Source organism: Diceros bicornis, chromosome 39, assembly GCF_020826845.1.
Source record: "Diceros bicornis minor isolate mBicDic1 chromosome 39, mDicBic1.mat.cur, whole genome shotgun sequence".
Classification (NCBI taxonomy): Eukaryota; Metazoa; Chordata; class Mammalia; order Perissodactyla; family Rhinocerotidae; genus Diceros; species Diceros bicornis.
In genome coordinates this window covers 18,995,119-19,016,480 of record NC_080778.1, presented here as the reverse complement: position 1 = coordinate 19,016,480, position 21,362 = coordinate 18,995,119, and the positions used below count along the sequence as shown (strand labels likewise).

At 44.1% G+C, this 21,362-nt stretch overlaps 1 protein-coding gene across 2 annotated transcripts; it reads right to left on the bottom strand.

Annotated features, from left to right (window-relative positions):
- Positions 1-868: 868 nt before the first annotated feature.
- On the bottom strand, positions 869-21,051 carry ABRACL (ABRA C-terminal like). Of its 2 annotated transcripts, none has more exons than XM_058534167.1 (3): positions 20,943-21,051; positions 8,658-8,724; positions 869-1,460 (listed from the first exon to the last, which is right to left on the bottom strand). In XM_058534167.1, the coding sequence occupies exons 2-3, from the start codon at positions 8,716-8,718 to the stop codon at positions 1,276-1,278; spliced, it is 246 nt and encodes an 81-aa protein (XP_058390150.1). In that variant the 5' UTR covers positions 8,719-8,724; positions 20,943-21,051; the 3' UTR covers positions 869-1,275. The 2 variants fall into 2 exon arrangements, with proteins under 2 accessions (XP_058390150.1, XP_058390151.1); XM_058534168.1 differs by having other exon boundaries at positions 20,939-21,050.
- Between the last annotated feature and the right edge of the window lie 311 nt (positions 21,052-21,362).

The window sequence follows — 21,362 nt, the reverse complement described above, 5'->3', positions numbered from 1 at the left end:
TCACTCCACACGACTGTCCTCAGGGAACATCCCTGCTCCTATTTCTGTTCCAACTCCTCTCCCTGGCTCCCCAGGTTCTACCTTAACTATCCAATCAGAATCCTGGCTCTCTCTAACATTCCCATCAACCTGACACCCTCCCTTTCACAAGGTCAGGCCTTGCTAATCCATGTCCCTCTGCCTTACCATTACCTGTCCCATCATCTGTCATCACCCTCCCTGGTCCCATCTTTTTCCCTCTGGGTAACCAGCTCCAGCCATGCAAATTCGGTCGCCTCTATGGTACCTTTTCCAATCATCATGGCTTTCCCGGATCTTAGCCTCCTTGAGATTCTGTACCATTTTCAGTTCTGTACTGTAGGCTGCAACATGCAATTAGAGACAATCCTGTACCATTTCAGGTGGGTCTAATCAATCCAACTGCAAAGTGAAGTTTTTAGGTTACTTTTTTTTGCCTGTCCCCTAACTCAGTGGTAAGCACATAATAGGCATCAAAATCATCACTTTTTATGGGGCCCAATCATAACACTAACCATCCCTACTTTTTTTTGTGTGTGAGGAAGACTGGTTCTGAGCTAACATCTGTGCCCACCTTCCTCCATTTTGTATGTGGGATGCTGCCACACCACGGCTTGATGAGTGATGCATCAGTCTGTGCCCGGGATTCAAACCTGCGAACCCTGGGCCACCGAAGCAGAGCGCACGAACTTAACCACCATGCCACTAAGCTGGCCGACTTTTTGATTCTGTAGTTTGAAGAGAATTTTTCTTCAAATTGCAATAACTTTTACTGCAGTTACCTAATCTTGATGCAAACACTGGATTCTGAGAGGCACATAAATCTTAAATGACAAAATAAGGCAATAAGGCAATTTTAAGACAGTTACATGTTTTTATTACGTAAACGTTATAACGTTCCTTGTGGGAGCTGGTCTTCAGTTTACTTCTTGCTTTCACAGAATGTCAAGTATGTGTAGAAATTGTCTAAGAATGATTTATGAAACAAGCACTCTTGCACCCACACTAAAAAAAGCCTCAGTGCCTATATTTTCCAACCAGATTCCTGAGAAAAATGATAGGTTATATTTATTTTACAGTGTCATACATAAATTCTCTTTCAAGATATAAAAAAGGACAGACTTCTGAAATGAGTCTCCTTTTGTTTACAAAGTTCTATAAAAATACATTAAGTATGTTCATATGTTTGCCCTTTGACTTAATATTCCAGTTTACCAGCAACAAAAAATAACAATAAACAAAGATATGCAAACCACATTAATCTTGCAGCAATATAATGTCAACATCATCATGAACACCTTGCAGAAGTAGCTCTCCTGGGTATGTGACAATCTTCCTTCGTTTTGCAGCTTTGAGAGTTCCTACCAATGCTTCAAAGAGGTTGGCACATTTGTCATCTTGGAAGAGGACCCCAAATTTCACACTTAACTTCCCATCAGCATCTAATTTGAGAAAATACAATGTTAGCCAATGCAAAGTCTGTTTCTCGCCCCCATGTATGGCAGATTTACATCATCTTTAATAAACATCTAACTAGGTGAACCAAGATTACAATTTAATAGTCATAAATTCAATGTAACCTCCTGCCAGATCCAAAAAGTGATGGAATAAATACAATGTATTATGCACCTCCTAGCCTTAGTATCATCCAGAGGATGTGTGGAAGAGAACCAAGAAATTTATAAAAAGTGAATGTGTTTTAGTGCTACCACTGTGAACCAATTCCTCTCTGTCTGAATTTTGACTTTTTTAATTGTTATGTTAGTTGTTGAATTAACAAAAATAACAAATGCAAGAGAAACCCTGGGTCAAGGGCAGTGTTTCTCTAGTGTGTGTTCAGAATGCACTCAGAACCCCCAGGGAGGGAGTGGTGACCTTACAAATGAAGAAATCTGTATTCACCAAGATCCTTAGATTATCTAGTTTGGAGGCAAGTTTTTAACATGGATGTTAAAAACTGAGGTAAACACTAAAAAGAAACCAGCTATCGAGCCATGAAAATACATGAAGGTACCTTAAATACATATTAAGTGAAAGAAGGCAAACTGAAAAAGCTACATGCTGTATGATTCCAACTATAGAATATTCTGGAAAAGGCAAACCTATGGAAAAGATAAAACTAAGTAAGAAGATCAGCGGCTTGCAGTGGTTGGGGTGGGGAGAGAGATGAACAGGCAGAGCACAGATTTTTAGGGCAGTGAAAATACTCTGTATGCTACTATAATGGTAGACACATGTCATTCTGAATTTGTCCAACACCAAGAGTGAACGATAATGGGAACTGTGGACTGTGGGTGATGATGATGTGTCCATGTAGGTTCGTCAGTTGTAAAAAATGTACCACTCTGGTGGGAGAGTTGATAATGGGGGAGGCTATGCATGTGGGGGGGTAGGAGGTATATGGGAAATTTCTGCACTTTCCTCTCGATTTTATTGTAAATCTAAAACTGCTCAAAAAAAAACAAAGTCTGTTTTTTAAACAAGTAAGGTCAACAAAAGATGGATCTTTGGTTAAAAATCAATCAACTGGAAATGAGGAGATAAGAGTGATCTGGGACACCTCTCCATTGATGGCTGATTCCTTTGATCCACTTGGCTGAGCCCCGGACCCCGTCCTCAGCAGAACCCCACGTTCTTCCCTCCCAAAGCTGCGCCCACTGTCAAGAAGAGGGCTCCAGCGGTGAGGGGAGCACTCCTTGGCCAAGGGTTCTTGAGTTCTGGTGCGCCCCTACCAGAATGTCCACCTTGAGGCTGAGGGAAGCCTTACGTGAGGACAGCACTGTGCTGGCGCTGGAGGAAGACAAGAGGAATGACAGAACCATTTTCTAGCTGTCAAAGAAATGTCTTCAGTCCCCACGAAGAAATAAGAAATAAACACGTAGCAAGTAAAGCAACAGCACAAAGCTGCATGTATGTGGACATCAAGTGAGTGGAAATTCAACCTGTCCTCCAGTGTGTAGGGCGCACTGACCATGGCCAGAGGGGTAAGGGAAGACTTGGTGAAGGAGGGCACCTGTTCTGGACTTGCAAGGGGAGTGTAACGTGGGGCCTGTTAAATACCTGACAACCCTCCGCTGAAATCTCCTGATAGCTGTTTGGCCTTGGGCAATGTGCTTAAGCTCCCTGAGCCTCAGTTTCCTCATCTGTAAATGGGGATCTTCATGGCTCCTGCACAGGGCTGTTGGCGGACACAGCTGTAATGCACATGGCGCAGTGCCCGGCACACGCCCACGCCGAGCCCGCCCACAGTGATCACGGGCTCAGTCTGAGAGAGAAATGCGGGTGTGCCCAGCCTCATGTGCAGGGAAGCAAGTCAGTGTCTGGGGGAGCAGTGACCAGAGTGACCAATTTACTTCAATCTAAGATGAGAGGAAAAAGGAAATAAGTTTGCAAAGGAAAACAGAGAATCTGACCACGCTTGGCCTGGAAAGCAAAGATGGACCTCTTCACTTTTTAAACTCCTAGCAGCACGCCCCTCTGTTTGCAACAAGAAACTTTCACTGATTCCAGAAATAAGCGGAGCTGCTGGGTTACCCAGGGCAGGTCCTCCAAGCTCTCTGAGCTGCCATGACCTCAGCCCTAGAATGAAGGTAAAAACACTCCTCATGGGGTTGTTGTGAGGATTCAAAGATAGAATATAAGTCAAGGAATTAGAGAGCGCCTGGCATATGGGAAATGCTGAGCTCACATGAAATTCTTTAGAGGCACCAACACCAGAAACTTGAGCGCTACATTTGGAGCACCCTTGAACTCCTGGAGTTCCCCTGCCCACTCACCCCTCAGTCTCACAAGTGAGCCCACCTTCTTTGTATCTTCTGTAGCTCTGGCCTCTCCTCTCCACGGACAATTAAGTGCTTGGTCCAGGCCCGAGTTGATTCTCAAGACTCCGTACGAGCCTCCCTTTCTCCATTTTCACCCCTCAATACATCCTCCATATTGATGCAGAATAAAAAATGTGGATGAAACCTTTTAAGATGCAAACTTGATTGATATTCTTCTATTTTAATCTTTCAATGGGATTGTCACCTTCAAAATAAAGTGAAGCCTGTGGCCTCAGTGATAAGACTCTTCAGCCTCTGGCCCTCGCACTCATCTCTTACCTGTCTCCTGCCATGTCGCTCCATGCACCTTTTGAACCACTCAAAATGAACAACCTGTGTCCCAAGATGACGTACGAGATCCTGCCTTGGCAATTTTGCCCATGTTGAGCCATCTGCCCAGCATCCCACACCCCTTTCCCTAGCTAAATTCTTTTCCTTCAAGAATGGACTCAAATGTCACCTTCTCTGAGAAGTCCTCCATGATTCTCTCAGTCAAGTTAATAGCTCTTCTTATAAAACTGAAGATAGAGCTATCAAAGCACTCATCATCAGTTACAGTCATAATAGTTAACATTTACTGAGTACTTGCTATGTTGCTAGAATGGTTCGATGCACTTTATAGTCATAAAACTCAATTCTCATTTCATCAAAGAGCAGATACAATTGATTGCAAGAAGGACAATTATTTTATGTTCCAATTAAACTGCCAATTTAACTACAGCGCACCATTAGGAGATACATCCTTATTTCAGAGATTTCAAAGTGTGAAAAAAGTGTCTTTGAATCATTGAAATAGAGTATTATTATTATACAAATAAGAAAACCAAGGCACAGAAAAGTTTAGTGATGTCCCCGAGGTCACACAGCAAGTATGTGGAGGAGCTGGGATTCATGCTCTCAGCCACTTCCCAATACATGCTTCCGGTTTGTCTGTCTGTCTTCCCGCTATCTAGAGAGACCCACAAGGGCTGAGCCAGAGTTTTGTTTATTTTCACATCTCCAGCTCTTAAGCACAAAGGAAGCACTCAAGAGATATTTGTTGAATGAAAGAATTTAAGTCTCCAAATAATCTTTATCCACTTAATTTTTTTCCACTGGATGAAAAATGAGAGACTTTAAAGAGTTTTATTTAAAAAAAACAGATAAAAGTAAATTCATCAATTTCTGACTTCAGCTAATACATCATATTTAGTCTAAATATGATGAATCTAAATCTTAACTTAGTTAAAATTATTCCAGACACTACTTAAATAATTAACCATAACATGTCAGTAGATCACATATCTCCAGAGACACTTTCCAACTCCTACGTCACCTATTACCAAAAACGGGTAAGTCAGGGAGACCTGGTGAAGAGGCAGTGTTCGAATATTTTCATCCTTAAAGAAGTTATCATCATTACTTTGTAGTCTTCCAGTTTGTAAAGGTGCTAATTTTGGAGCACAGGTTCAGTCTGACCTAGTAGAATAATAACACTGCTAGGGATGTAGAGGCAGGCTTTTAAATGCAATTGAATCTGACCGAGAAACACTAAGCTGACATGGAGAAAGATCTACGAGAGAAGAAAATCCTACAAATCTTTGGAAATACATCTTTAATACCTTTAACAATGCAAACAAGAGTACTACTCCCAAGAGTAACAGGACCTCACAGGGCTCAGGAGAAATTGGGAACGAAGAAACGATGAACACAGGGAGGGGCAGCGCTATTGAAAACAAGACTCACTAGGGGGCCAGCCCCGTGGCTTAGCAGTTAAGTGCTCATGCTCAACTACTGGCGGCCCGGGGTTTGGATCCCGGGCGCGCACCGACGCACTGCTTGTCCAGCCATGCTGAGGCCGTGTCCCACATACAGCAACTAGAAGGATGTGCAACTATGACATGCAACTATCTACTGGGGCTTTGGGGAGAAAAAGGGAAAAAAAGGAGGAGGATTGGCAATAGATGTTAGCTCAGAGCCAGTCTTCCTCAGCAAAGAGAGGAGGATTGGCATGGATGTTAGCTCAGGGCTGATCTTCCTCACAAAAAAAAAAAAAAAAGACTCACCAAACTTTCATCTAGCGGGTGTGGTGAGGTGGGTGGGAGAAAAACGGGGTTAGGAAAGACTGATCCTTGGTCTGACTGGGGCACTAAGTAAATTACATCCTCTACTGTCTCCTCAGGGTTCTCGACGAACCTCCCAAATTCAGCTCATGCATTTCCTCCTAAACTGACCTGCCCTACACTTCCAAGTTTTACCTGATAGTCAAGGCTTTACTACCACAGCTTCCAGTAATCTGTCTCTCTGGGACCATGCTGAACTGAATGTCAGCACTTCACAATTTAGCATACATTTTTTCTGATAATTGCCTCCTAGATTTTTAATCTATTTTTCTTATCTAAGTAGTAAGATCCTTGAGGAACAGGAACACATGATGTCACTTGTCCCTACACAGTGCTTGGCATATAGAGATGCTCAACAAACAATAACTGATCATATGATTAAACTCAGTTGGTGCTTGAGTCCACACCAACTTTTCTATGCCTGGTTTATCTTTTCTTGATATATTTCAGCGATGATGACTCAAGTCTGATGTAGAAATAGTGACTAAGGAAAACCAAAAAGGGGAGGTTATAGGAAGAATAATGGCCCCAAAGATATTCATGTCCTAATCCCCAGGACCCAAGAATACATTACCTTACATGGCAAATGGGACTCTGCAGGTGTGATTAAATTAAGGACCCTGAAATAGGGAGATTATCCCGGACTATCTGGGGGAGCCCAATGTAATCCGTAAAATGGAAGAGGGAGGCAGAGGAGGAGGTCAGAGGGATGCAATGTGAGCACTCAACCAGCTCTCGCCAGCTTTGATGGAGAAAGGGGCCAGGAGTCAAGGGAGGCAGGTTGCCTCTAGAAGCTAGAAAAAAGCTAGGAAACAGATTCTCTAGAGCCTCCCGAAAGGAATGCATCTTGCCATCACCTTGATTTTAGCCTAGGGAGACCCTTAGCAGACTCTACTATGGTCTGAGTGTTTGTATCCCTCCTCAACTTCATATGTTGAAATCCTAACCACGAAAGGTGATGATATTGTCACCAACTAGGGGCCTCGAGAAACTCTAAGGTGGGTTTGGAAGTAATTAACTGTTTTTCCAAGTTGTTTCTTTTCCTTTTGTATATTAAGGAGATGTAACCACCAGCCATCCTGAAACTGACCAAGCCTCACCACAAGAGCTATGCCCATGACCTTTGCCTTGTTTTTAATGCACAGATCTCTCCAGGAGGAGCTTAGGCCTCATTATGTGGAAGCACGTTCTCCAACTGAGCCTGTGCAAGTGAACACCTGCCTCTCCCTTTTGAATATTCATTACCCAACCAAATAAAAGTCCCTGTTCCGCTTTGTTCGGGGATACCATGACTTTCGAAGTGATTCCTCATGGCCTCCTATTTGCTGCAAATACACTTTACTTTGTGAGACAACTTCCACTGGTATAGAGTCTTATTTAACTCAGCAGGAGGCGAGCACACTTGGTTTGGTATCAGTATTAGTACGTAGGGCCTTTGGGAAATGCTAACGTCACGAAGGTGTAAGAACATAAAAGTCATGAGTCATAAGGATTAACGCCTTATACAAGAGGCTGCAAAGCACTCCAGAGCCCCTTCCACCATGTGAGGATACAAAGTCTGCCACTCGGAAGAAGACTTGAACCTGCCCATGCTGGCACCTAGATCTCAGGCTTCCAGCCTCCAGAACTATGAGCAATAAATTTCTGCTGTTTGTAAGCCACCCAGTCTGTGGTATTTTGTTACAGCAGTCCAAATGGTCCAAGACAGACTCCAACCCTACATCCTGTTAAGATGTTAAATGTGTTGTTTTATGTCACTAAGTTTGTGGTAACGTTACTGCAGCAATAGAAAACTGATAGACGGGACATCTGATACTAATCGCTTAATGGAATTTTCAAAGTGTTGTTATTTCAAATGATTTGCGATTCACGAGCAGACAGAGCTATAAGTAAGAAGAATCAAGCTACAATGACAAAACAACTCTTATGAGGTTCTTTTAAAAGCTGTTTTTCACTCACATGATGTAATTTTAAACCTTTGTGTTCCATTACCCTAGCCGTTGCTGAATATGTCTATTGCTCTTACAATTTTCAAAATACTCCCCAAACTCTTGCCTGTCTTGCTGAGATGTACAGATACCTAAAGCTACAAGCATAATAGTTACTTTCATGAACGCTTCGGAGAAGGGCACTAATACTACCAATTTTACAAGTCTCATGGTAAGATCTCATGGTAGCTGCTCATAAGCTGCTGAAGAAAAAGCTGACTTTAAAAAAAACTACCTAAAAGATGGTTTCTTTTAGTTATAGGTACATAAATACCTGATTATACAAAACTTAAAAATTTGGAGCAAATAAAGACAATTTAGTATAATTTCAATCTGAGTCCCTAGTTATTTGGAAGTTTGCAAAATGGTGGCGGAATAAAGCAGAAAAAATGAATTTTAATAGTGTGACAAATAAAAATTAGAACATGATTCAATTACCAGACTTCAATGCAGCCTGATTAGAGAAGCATAGCAATTTCTTTCCTTTCAAAGGGTAATGAAATATCTAAACCATTCTTTGCATCAAATCACTATACCCCAATAGCTCTGTGTCCCCAGATACCACTTCAAGGGTGAGAGCAGTTATGACTGGGACCGAGGGCAGAGCTGCCATAACTGTGTCCTGAAGCCCTGGGTGACCCCATTCACAGGCTTCTCCCAAAGAAGAAGATCCTACCTGCTCTGAGCTAAACTCAGAAGAAATACTGTATCTGTGTTATAATACTTACTTTTTGAACCCAGACGATGAATTTCCTCCACTAAGAGGTTAACCTCGTGATCCACATTCATTGCTGCCTGAGAGAGGAAAAAATAAGTCTGTATTATTACCATTTCTACAGTCCATTAAGCACAGCTTGACAAATCCAAAATCCTTTATTTCATGTAGCATTTTTCATTATTAATTGACCACGCCCCTCTTCCTAAAAATACTTGTGTGATGCACAAGGCACTAGAGTACCTCTATTTTCCCTCTATCTTTAGAACTGCCCCTCTGGGCTAACCTCACTCTTACAATAGAGAGACCATTGGTAACCAGTGAGCCAGGCAAAGAAAGGGTTACTGAGGATCTGATCAATAACTAACACATCTGCCAAATGTTTTTCAGACAAGAAGAAACTATGTGTTCTGTTTTACAGAAATTGATATCCCTGTTTTGCAAATGTTGCTCTTTTGTAGAGAAATTCACACATTTGCAGCAAAACCCCTGCAAAATGTTCCAGCTCCAAGCGTCCTAAAGTTACCTTAAACTCATTAGCATCTTAAATTCTCCTCCTCTGGAAGGGTCAAAGCAGCCATTTTCAGATCATGTGATGTATGTAGTAGTATATTTACCTGCTAGCATGCGCTGGAAATGAGCCCAGTTGTTACAAAGAAACCTGTTATCCTCTGCTCTCTCGTGTATCAAGAGGGGGAGCCCTGCACTGAGCTCAGGGAGACACTGTGCTGGGAAATATCCCAGGTGTTCTCCATTGCTTGAGCAAGCAATAAACCTGTTTCTTCACCTACTTCTGCCTTGGTTGTGCTTTTCCGCTCTGCACTCACCAAGAGATGAACCCACTGAGTTTGGTTTCAGAATGGGGAGAATGCGGCCATTTTTTCCTTGCACCCACTTTTAATTCTAAGCCTGTCCTCTTCATGGTGCTCTGCTCACCAATAAAAATACAAAGGCGAGTGACACAGGACCTGCCCTCAGGGAACACACAGTCCAGAAGGAGAGAAAGGCCTGGAATGAACAGCTATGTGACAGCACTCTGTGAGTGGTGGGTCCAAGGCTTTATGGGAGCAGAAAGGAGGAAGCCACAGAAGGTTTCATGGAGGTCAGCGGGGAGGAGTGGACCAGGGAGACAGCTGGGAAAGGGTGTTCTATGCACGGAGAAGAGCAGATGCAGAAGCGAAGGAGCAAGTGCAGCACACTTGGGGCAGGCCTAAGTTAGGAGCTGGGGGTACCAAGATAAACCGACCCACTCCCTCCCGTCCGGAAGCCTGCAGTCCAGTGGGGAAGGCAGATCCATACAAAAGGAATTTTAATACCCCAGGTCAGTGCAATGATGACTTCTGGGTCTCCTACAGGGGCACTGTGTCCTTCCCTAGACAATGTCCAGTACAACCCGGCTCTGCTCACTAGGTCCTCCACGGGCTGGGTGCTGCCCACCGTTCCAGCCTCCTCCACTCTACCCGCTTGATCTCCAGGCTGCAGATGCATGGGGCTTCATTTTATTCCTCAAATGCCCCTCACTTTCTCACCTCCAGCCTTCACACATACTGTGTCTTCGACCCAGACTATCACTATTCCTCCTTGAGACTAATTCCCACACATCCAGTCCCAGCTTAGATATAAGTTCCTCCAGGAAGCCTTCTGTGACATGCTGGAGTGGGAGAGCTCCCCCACTGTGGGCTCCCAGAGCACTGCGCACCCTCTTCATTTCCCTTGACTGGAATTACCAATTTCTTAGCTTTCACCACGAGACAGGGAGCTCTTCTATGCGGGAATCTGACTGGAATGCTCTCACTACTGGACTACATCTGGCACCAAGAATAGAGGTTCAATAAATATTGGCTTCACGGACTGAAAAACGAGCAGAGGCATGAGAGGGGGTGCAGTCCACCCATGGGAGTTGCTGCAGAGCTGCTGATGCCACTGGAGCGTAGAGGGGAGTCAGAGACAGAAAAAGGAAGGTAAAGAGGCCTGGCAATCACCCACCAGAAGCGAGAGGAGAGAAACACCAGCCAGAAACAGGAAAGCGCAGGGGGAGGTGGATGAGAGAACCCCAACCATGTTGGGTGGAAGAAGTAAAGGAAGAAGCATTTCCATAAGAAGGCAGTAATTTACAGTGAAAACAACGGGGGGGGGGGGGGCGGTCAGAAAATACGAACAACTAGGCAGAATGTGCTTCAATTCAGTCGGTTTTCAAATCATAAGTTTTCCAAATCCTATAAGGGACTAAAGAAGTGAAGGTGTGTATAGGGTTTACTTTCGGGTAATGATTTGGAAGAGACAACTTTATTCAGACATATTAACTAATTCCTAGTAGCTTTTAAAAATAAGAACGACATCTCTGTTTAAATGATATTGATTGGGACCCCAGATTTTCTATCAGCTAATAATTAATACCACCACTGCCATCGGCTACATGATTTGTGTGAATATTATAATTTAAGAAGCTTGTATTGCAATAAAATGCAACATCTTAGGTTAATGCATCTACATAAAACACAATATCAAAAATTTTAGTAGGGGATTAAAGTCAAGATGGCGGCGTAGGCAGACTCTGAACTCACCTCCTCCCGCGGACACAGCCAGTTTACAACTACTCGTGGAAAAATTACCCCTGAGACAGAACTGAGAACTGGATGAGAGGAACTCCTGCAACAAAGGACAATCCTAACTGAGGTGGAAGAGGCAGAGACTCCCTTCTGGAGAGAAAAACGCCGCCTTCACGAGCCGCCAGCTTCACGGCCGCCGGGAGCAGCTCACAGGTACGCAGCCCCCCTGGATGCGCGGGGCCCTGAGCCGGGAGCGCCCCCCGCTGTGGGCATTTTGTGGACCCAGCACAATCGAGACCAGCGGCATAATATCTGACTGTGCCTGCTACTAAAACATTGGGGAGCACCCCCAGAAAACCCGGTTCACAAAGAAACTAAAACCGGCTCTTAAAGGGCCCACACGCAAACTCACCCGTTTCAGAAAGCAACCTAAAATCACCAGAAAGAAAGGTGCACAGTGCTGTGGTGAAAAGAGACTCACCTAATAGGCCCTGAGTGCATCTCGGTGAGGGGTGAGACCTCTCCAGGGACTGGGACATTGGTGGCGGCCGTTGTTGTGGCCTGGTGTGGGTGTGCTGACACAGACGCCATAGGAGTTCTCCCTGAGGCCTGCTAGCCCAGGGTCTGCCCCACCCGCTAGAGCACCAATTTAATCCAGCTCAGCCAGGGCAGGCAGCCCACCCTAGAGACTGGCCCCACCCAACAACAAGCCCTGGGGCAACTCGTGGGCCTGCATAGATTGGTGACTGGATTCTCTGCAGCCTGGCAACTGAGCCAACTTCAGCGGGGCAGAGTGTGCACAAGAAGCGGGTGGAGAGTGTGGGGCGGTGGTGGAGTGTGTGGGGCTCCCGCCGTAGAGAGACTGGGTCCGCTTCGGGAGGTCAGGGCGCACACACGGGGCAGGACTGTGTTGACTGTGTGTGTGGACCTGTGAGTGGCAAGGCTTGTCAGCTGCAGAAGACTTTGCTTCTCAAAGACCCACATAGGGGGTTTGCCCCACCTTCCAAAGCCTGAAACAATTGGGTGCTCCTGTGCCTGAGGCCAGCCCCACCCAGCTGCAATCCTCAGAGAGCTGACAAGAGACCTAAAGGCTGGAGACTTATAGCAATTGTAAGGCCCTGAGCCTAACAACCTGCCATGCTGGGGGCCTACTCACTTAAAAAAAATACTGCAACACAAATGTGGTATTAGAACTTGCAGCCAACTGTGCTGTGGCTCCCCACACCTGATAAAGAGACTGAAGGGCCCACAACAACTACAAGCAGCTGAGCATTACAACAGCTGGCCAGAAGCATAACTTGGCCTCCCTGGGCATCTACAGGGATAGCAAACAGGCCACAACAGAAGGACACATGTAGCCCACATAGGGGTCACCCCTGGAACATTGAGAACTGAGGGAAGCACACTGGAAGCCTCCTAAGGCATCACTTACATAAGGTCACCTATTCAAGAGCAGGAGACGTAGCTGACCCACCTAATACGTAGACACAAGCACAGGGAAAGAGGCAAAATGAGGAGGCAAAGGAATACATTCCAAGTAAGGGAACAGGACAAAACCCCAGAAAAGGAACTAAGTGAAACAGAAATGAGCAACCTACCTGACAGAGAGTTCAAACAAAGAGTGTTAAGGATGCTCACTGATCTGGGGAGAAGAACAGATGAACTCAGTGAGAATGTCAAGAAAGAAATGGAAGATATAAAAAAGAACCAATCAGAAATGAAAAATACAATACTGGAAATGAAAAATTCACTAGAGGGACTCAAAAGCAGACTAGAGGATACAGAAGAACGGATCTGCAAGCTGGACGAAAGACTAGAAGAAATTACCCAAGTTGACCAGGTAAAAGAGAAAAGAATTAAAAAGAGTGAGGACAGTCTAAGGGACCTCTGGGACAACATCAAGTGTTATAGGTGTCCCGGAAGGAGAAGAGCGAGACAAAGGGGCAGAGAATCTGTTTCAAGAAATAATAGATGAAAACTTCCCTAACCTAAGGAAGGAGACTGATATCCAGGTACAGGAAGGACAGAGAGCCCCAAACAAGATAAACCCAAAGAGGCCCACACCAAGACACATCATAATCAAAATGTCCAGAATTAAAGATAAAGAGCGAATCCTAAAAGCCGCAAGAGAAAGTCAAGTTACATACAAAGGAAACCCCATAAGGCTATCAGCTGACTTCTCAGCAGAAACCTTACAGGCTAGAAGAGAGTGGCATGATATATTTAAAGTGCTAAAAGGGAAAAACTTACAGCCAAGAATACTCTACCCAGCAAGGTTATCATTCAACATGGAAGGAGAGATCAAAAAGTTCCCAGACAAGCAAAAACTAAAGGAGTTCGTCAACAAGAAACCAGTGCTACAAGAAATGTTAAAGGGACTGATTTAAGGGAAAAAGAGAAGACCACAAATAGGAAAAATTATCTATTTCCATGATAAGAATGTAATGGATACAGGGGCCGGCCCGGTGGCGCAAGCGGTTAAGTGCGCGCGCTCCGCTGCGGCGGCCCGGGGTTCGCTGGTTCGGATCCCGGGCGCGCACCGACGCACTGCTTGGTAAGCCATGCTGTGGCGGCGTCCCATATAAAGTGGAGAAAGATAGGCACAGATGTTAGCCCAGGGCCGTCTTCCTCAGCAAAAAAAACAAAAAAAGAGGAGAATTGGCGGATGTTAGCTCAGGGCTGATCTCCTCACAAAAAAAAAAAAAAAAAAGAATGTAATGGATACAAATGCACAAAAATGAGGTTAGATGTGATATCAAAAACATAAAAGTAGGGAGGAGGGGAGTTAAAGAGTAGAGCTTTCAGATAGAGGTCAAACTAAAGAGACTATCAATTCTGTATAGAAGGAGAAAGGAACAGAGAAGGACTACTAAAACACTGAGGAAAAAAAACAAAAGTTAAAAAATGGCAGTGAGTACATACTTATCAATAGCTACTTTAAACGTCAATGGACTAAATGCTCCAATTAAAAGGCATAGGGTGGCTGAATGGATAAAAAACCAAGACCCATATATATGCTGCATACAAGAGACACACTTCAGGCCTAAAGACACTCACAAACTGAAAGTGAAGGGATGGAAAAAGATACTCCACACAAATGACAATGAAAAGAAAGCTGGGGTAGCAGTACTCATATCAGACAAAATAGACTTTAAAACAAAAACTGTAAAAAGAGACAAGGGCATTACATAATGATCAAAGGAACAATCCAACAAGAGGATATAACACTTGTAAATATCTACGCACCCAATGTAGGTGCACCTAAATATATAAAGCAATTATTAACAGACATAAAAACAGAAATAGACAGTAACACAGTAATAGCAGAGGACTTTAACACTCCACTTACACCAACGGATAGATCATCCAAACAGAAGATTAATAAGGAAACATTGGCCTTAAATGACACACTAGAACAGATGGACCTAGTAGATATATACAGAGCATTCCATCCAAAAACCGAAGAATACACGTTCCTTTCAAATGCACATGGAACGTTCTCCAAGATTGATCACATATTAGGCCACAAAACAAGTCTCCATAAATTTAAGAAGACTGAAATAATACCAAGCATCTTTTCTGACCACAACGGTATGAAACTGGAAATCAACTATAGGAAGAAAATTGGAAAAGCCACAAATACATGGAGATTAAACAAAATGCTACTGAACAATGAGTGGGTCAACGAAGAAATCAAAGAAGAAATCAAAAAATACCTGGAGACAAATGAAAATGAAAATACAACATGCCAGAATGTATGGGATACAGCAAAAGCGGTTCTAAGAGGGAAGTTTATAGCAATACAGGCCTATCTCAACAAACAAGAAAAATCTCAAATAAACAATCTAACAATGCACCTAAAGGAACTGGAAAAAGAAGAACAAACAAAGCCCAAAATCAGTGGAACAAGGGAAATCATAAAAATCAGAGCAGAAATAAATGAAATAGAGACCAAAAAAACAATAGAAAAAATTAATAAAACCAAGAGCTGGTTCTTTGAAAAGATCAACAAAATTGACAAACCTTTAGCTAGACTCACCAAGAAAAAAAGAGAGAAGGCACAAATAAGTAAAATCAGAAAGGAAAGAGGAGAAATTACAACAGACACCTCAGAGATACAAAAGATTATAAAAGAATACTATGAAAAGCTATATGCCAACCAATTCGACAATCTGGAAGAAATGGATAAATTCTTAGAATCATACAACCTTCCAAAACTGGATCAAGAAGAAGTAGAGAATCTGAATAGACCAATCACCAGTAAGGAGATCGAAACAGAATAGACCAATCACCAGTAAGGAGATCGAAACAGTAATCAAAAACCTCCCCAAAAATAAAAGTCCAGGACCAGACGGCTTCCCTGGTGAATTCTACCAAACATTCAAAGAAGACTTAATGCCTATCCTTTTCAAACTCTTCCAAAAAATGGAGGAGGGGGGAAGCTCCCTAACTCATTCTACGAAGCCAACATTACCCTGATACCAAAACCAGACAAGGACAACACAAAAAAAGAAAACTACAGGCCAATATCACTGATGAACATCAATGCAAATATCCTCAACAAAATACTAGCAAATCGCATACAACAATACGTTAAAAAGATTATACACCATGATCCAATGGGATTTATTCCAGGTATGCAGGGATGGTTTAACATTCGCAAATCAATCAACGTGATACACCACATTAATAAAATGAAGAATAAAAATCACATGGTCATCTCAATAGATGCAGAAAAAGCATTTGACAAGATACAGCATCCATTTATGATAAAAACTCTGAATAAAATGGGTATAGAAGGAAAGTACCTCAACATAATAAAGACCATATATGAGAAACCCATAGCTAATATCATCCTCAATGGTGAAAAACTGAAAGCTATCCCTTTAAGAACAGGAAGCAGACAAGGATGCCCACTGTCACCACTCCTATTTAACATAGTACTGGAAGTCCTAGCCAGAGCAATCAGGCAAGAGAAAGAAATAAAAGGGATCCAAATTGGAAAGGAAGAAGTGAAACTGTCACTATTTGCAGAAGACATGATTTTATATATAGAAAACCCTAAAGAATCCACCAGAAAACTTTTAGAAGTAATAAACGAATATGGTAAAGTTGCAGGATGCAAAACCAACATACAAAAATCAGTTGCATTTCTATACACTAACAATGAAGTAGCAGAAAGAGAAATTAAGAATACCATCCCATTTACAATTGCAACAAAAAGAATAAAATACCTAGGAATAAACTTAACCAAAGCGGTGAAAGATGTGTACTCCGAAAACTATAAAACAATGCTGAAAGAAATTGAAGACAACACAAAGAAATGGAAAGATATTCCGTGCTCTTGGATTGGAAGAATTAACATAGTTAAGATGTACATACTTCCTAAAGCAATCTATAGATTCAATGCAATCCCTATCCAAGTTCCAACAACATTTTTCACAGAAATAGAACAAAGAATCCTAAAATTTATATGGAACAACAAAAGACCCCGAATAGCTAAAGGAATCCTGAGAAAAAAGAACAAAGCTGGAGGTATCACACTCCCTGATTTCAAAATATACTACAAAGCTATAGTAACCAAAACAGCATGGTACTGGCACAAAAACAGACACACAGATCAATGGAATAGAATCGAAAGCCCAGAAATAAACCCACACATCTATGGACAGCTAATCTTTGACAAACGAGCCAAGAACATACAATGGAGAAAAGAAAGTCTCTTCAACAAATGGTGCTGGGAAAACTGGACAGCCACATGCAAAAAAATGAAAGTAGACCCTTACCTTACACCATACACAAAAATTAACTCCAAATGGATTAAAGACTTGAATGTAAGACCTGAAACTATGAAACTTCTAGAAGAAAACATAGGCAGTACGCTCTTCGACATCGGTCTTAGCAACATATTTTCAAGCACCATGTCTGATCAGGCAAGAGAAACAATAGAAAAAATAAACAAATGGGACTACATCAAACTAAAAAGCTTCTGCACAGCAAAAGAAACCATCAACAAAACGAAAAGACAACCTAACAATTGGAAGAAGATATTTGCAAACCATACATCTGATAAGGGCTTAATCTCCAAAATATATAAAGAACTCATGCATCGCAACACCAAAAAAACTAACAACCCAATTAAAAAATGGGCAAAAGACCTGAACAGACATTTCTCCAAAGAAGATATACAGATGGCCAACAGACACATGAAAAGATGTTCAAAATCATTAACTATCAAGGAAATGCAAATCAAAACTACAATGAGATACCACCTCACGCCCGTCAGAATGGCTATAATTAACAAGAAAGGAAACAACATATGTTGGAGAGGATGTGGAGAGAAGGGAACTCTCATACACTGCTGGTGGGAGTGCAAACTGGTGCAGCCACTATGGAAAACAGTATGGAAATTCCTCAAAAAATCAAGGATAGAACTACCATATGATCCAGCCATCCCACTGCTGGGTATTTATCCAAAAAACTTGAAAACACCATTGCATAAAGATACATGCACCCCTGTGTTCATTGCAGCGTTATTCACAATAGCCAAGACTTGGAAGCAACCTAAGTGCCCATCAAGGGATGAATGGATAAAGATGTGGTATATATACACAATGGAATACCACTCAGCCATAAGAAACGATGAAATCCAGCCATTTGTGACAACATGGATGGACATTGAGGATATTATGCAAAGCAAAATAAGTCAGAGGGAGAAGGGCAAATACCGTATGATTTCCCTCATTGAGTAGTAGATAATAACAACAATAAACAAACACATAGAGACAGAGATTGGATTGGTGGTTACCAGAGGGGAAGGGGGGAGGGGGGAGGGCGAAAGGGATAATTCAGCACATGTGTGTGGTGATGGGTTATAATTAGTATTTGGGTGGTGAACATGATGTAATCTATGCAGAAATAGAAGTATAATGATGTACACCTGAAATTTATACAATGTTATAAACCAATGTTACTGCAATAAAAAAAAAAAAATTTTTAGTAGGAACCTTGTGTCAGTGAAATTGTAATATTATATTCAATTCAAGACATTGTTTAAGAGACACTGAAAAGCTAAAATACACCCAGAGGACACAACTGAAAAACATGCCACGAGAATAATGGTAGAAAAAACCTGTTAATGGCAGGGTGGGGGACAGGTGTCATTTTTGCCTGCCCGGAGCCCTTTCCCCATTCTGGCACCAGCCTTTCCTTCCTCACTCTAAACCCATGTATCTGGAGTAGAGGCTCACCCTGGACTCCAAGAATGGTTTAGAGCCAGAAGAACTGGTTTGGGGCATAAGGAAGTGATCCTATCCTGAACAATGGGTTCAGCCCAGGGATTCTGCCAGAACTACTAGTAAAACAACACTTTCCTACTGGGTTCTAAGATGTAGGTTTATAGCCCTGATGTAAATGGCTACCACATGGAAAGAGCTTGCCAGGAATAAAGCTAACACAAAGAAAAGTCCAGCCACATAACAATGATTGAGCCTGTATATGACCCCAGACTTTCCAGTTCCATCAATCAGTCTATCTTTCCTGGCTCTGCTTGTGCTGGATTGATTGAATTTCTGTCACCTGCACTCCAAAGAATCTCGACCCATATAATTAGCCTAGAGAAGACCTGGCACTATTTTTTAAAAATTAAAACTCCTTTTCTGTACTTATGTGAATAGTCTCCTTTTGAGTTGCTTGATTGGGTAGGATGGATAGACATAACAGAAAGGCAGATTTGGGAGCCATATAATAAAAAATTTACCTAACCATCAAAACTGCCTAACAATGACTAAAGTTTGCACCCTGTGACTGGAAGCATTAACGCAGAAGTAACACGGATCCCTGAGGGCTGATGAGGAAATTAGCCCACACTGGATAGAAGGAGAATGAAACATCCAAGGGGATTCCGGTCTCTCCTATTCTCAGATTCCGATTTCCTCCTACCCTGAAAATGTATCTCTTTAACATGACTCTCCACTCCTTCCAACTACCACCGGCAGCACACTTGAGACACAGCTTTCCTTTAACAAAGAGACTCAAAGAGGAAATCCCACTATTATGCAGGGGGGACTACCCTCATCATATTAAGCAGATGTATGTTCATCCAATTTTAAGAAGGGAAGGCAACCAGCATTTCTTTATAATTAATTACACATGAGATTCCTTATCTATGTTAATTCATGTAATCCTAAGCACCTTGCAAAGTATTTATCCCCATTCTATGGATTATGAAACTGCTTCAGAGGGACTCCCACAATTAAATGCTGTTTCTACCACATCATTCTGGCTTTGTTTTTCTTTTTTCCTTTGGTGGTTATTATACAAACTGTACTAAATATAATAGTGAGTTGTGTTTGTTTGAAATATTATATCCTGAATACTAAGGCAGAACAATTATAAAGCGAAAAGGCTGCCTGCCCAGGCCCCTACAAGTAGGAAAATAACAGGCTTAGAAACTATTGCTGACGCACACATCATTTGGCATGATTTATCTATTATTTAGTGGGACAACGGGGAAAATACTCATTGTTATGGGAAGGCCCAGGACATTTTACAAGGACAGAAGCCTGGGACTGGAGTGACAGCAACATCACGAACAACGAGGAGAGACCAGAAGCAGAGCAAGTCCAAGGGGAAGAAAGAGCTCGTCCACAGGAGGCTCGAGGGGGGGCGCCGGCAGATGCTTCTGGGGCCCTCTGCCTGTGACGGACTAGACACCGCGCGTGGGAAGCACGAAGGAAGCGGAACGCGCTGAAATGCTCCACCATCAATAGACACTGAAGAACAGATTTAAGGACGCCCCTATCGTTATTTTTTTCAAGTTGGGAGGCATTACATAGAGAGTTCCTAATGTTCAAAGAACAAAGCCTACTGGAGTGGGGGCGTCAGGGAGCAGGAGCCAGCTCTCCCACCAGGGCGGCCACCTTTCCCGGCCCTCCTTCGTGTCCCTGACTAGCAGCTGGAGCGGGTCAAAGGATGCCCAGTCCTTCCTGCTTCCTCGCCGGCGCGCACACACTCCATATTTGGTCATTCTGGCTCCAAGTTGGGGAGCTTTCCCGGAACGGATCCCCTGCACGTCTCAGGGTCACCAAGGCCCCGGGGCAGAGCTGGGGAGCGCGGGGCTCGGCCCCCGTTCCGGGTGGCACGGCGGGCCCGGGGCGACCTCCCGGGAAGGCCCGCGTCCAGGAAGCCTTTGTCTGGACAAGTCCCGCGCCCGCGCCGCCAGACGAGCGCCCCAACCGGCCACAGAAACACACCCGGCCGGGGGCTCCGCGAGCCCCTAGGGTCCCCTCCCATCACCCACCCCACATGCACCCTGGAGCGCACAGAGCCGCGCCCACCGCCTGCGCCGGAGAGGGCGCCACCCAGTGCCTCGGGGGGCTCTCCCCTCACCCCAGCCCTCCCCTGCCCAGGTTTGCAGAATCGGCTCCCGAGCCCCAGCCAAGTGCCAAGCGGACACGCTGCCCGGCGGGAAAAATCGTGACATCCCGCTCGCTTCCCGGTCCGCCCCCGGCCGGCAAACGTCACGTGAGCCGAGCGCCGAAGTCCGCGGGCGAGGTGGGGCCGCGGGGCGCACGCCGCTCCCCGGGCACCGGCTCCGCCCCGGGCCGGCGATACCCTCCGCTGAGCTGAGCGCGCTCCGGGCCGAGGCTCCTCAGCCCCCGCCCGCGATGCCCCCGGCGGCTGCGCCTCCGCCGCTGCCCAGGTCCATCCTTTACACCTGGCCACATCTTCCCCGGGGACTCACTCACTTCTCCGCCTCCTTTTCTTTTCCGATGAAAAACTGGTGCACGTCGGTGCCAACCCGGCTATCCTCTCCAGCGCACTAGGGAGGAAGAGGCTGAGGAAGGAAGTGACTGAGGCAAAGAGAAGGGCTGGTGAGCAGGGGGAGGAGGAGGGGCGGAGGTAGGAAGAGTTTCTGCGCTCAGGCAAGGGGCCGCCCACTCTCCAGGGAAAAGCCTATGAGCAGGAGACTCCGGGGAGGAGACGCCCCACCAGGGGGCCGACTCCAGACAGGTGTCGCGGCGCCCGAGGCTTCTAGGAAAACCCACCCAGAGCTACTACGATTGGCCACCTTTCTTTGGCGCTCCTCAGAGCCAAGGATCCCCAACCCCGCATCTGATTCTGGGCGTTGATATATTGCCAGGATCTCTCTCCTAACAAGAGAGAGC

Bases quoted from the DNA above. Each gene is read 5' to 3' on its own strand.
- ABRACL (XM_058534167.1), bottom strand. From the start codon at position 8,718: ATGAATGTGGATCACGAGGTTAACCTCTTAGTGGAGGAAATTCATCGT. The intron at 1,461-8,657 runs GTAAGTATTATA...TTCTCAAATTAG, and splicing joins TCATCGTCTGGGTTCAAAAA to ATGCTGATGGGAAGTTAAGT.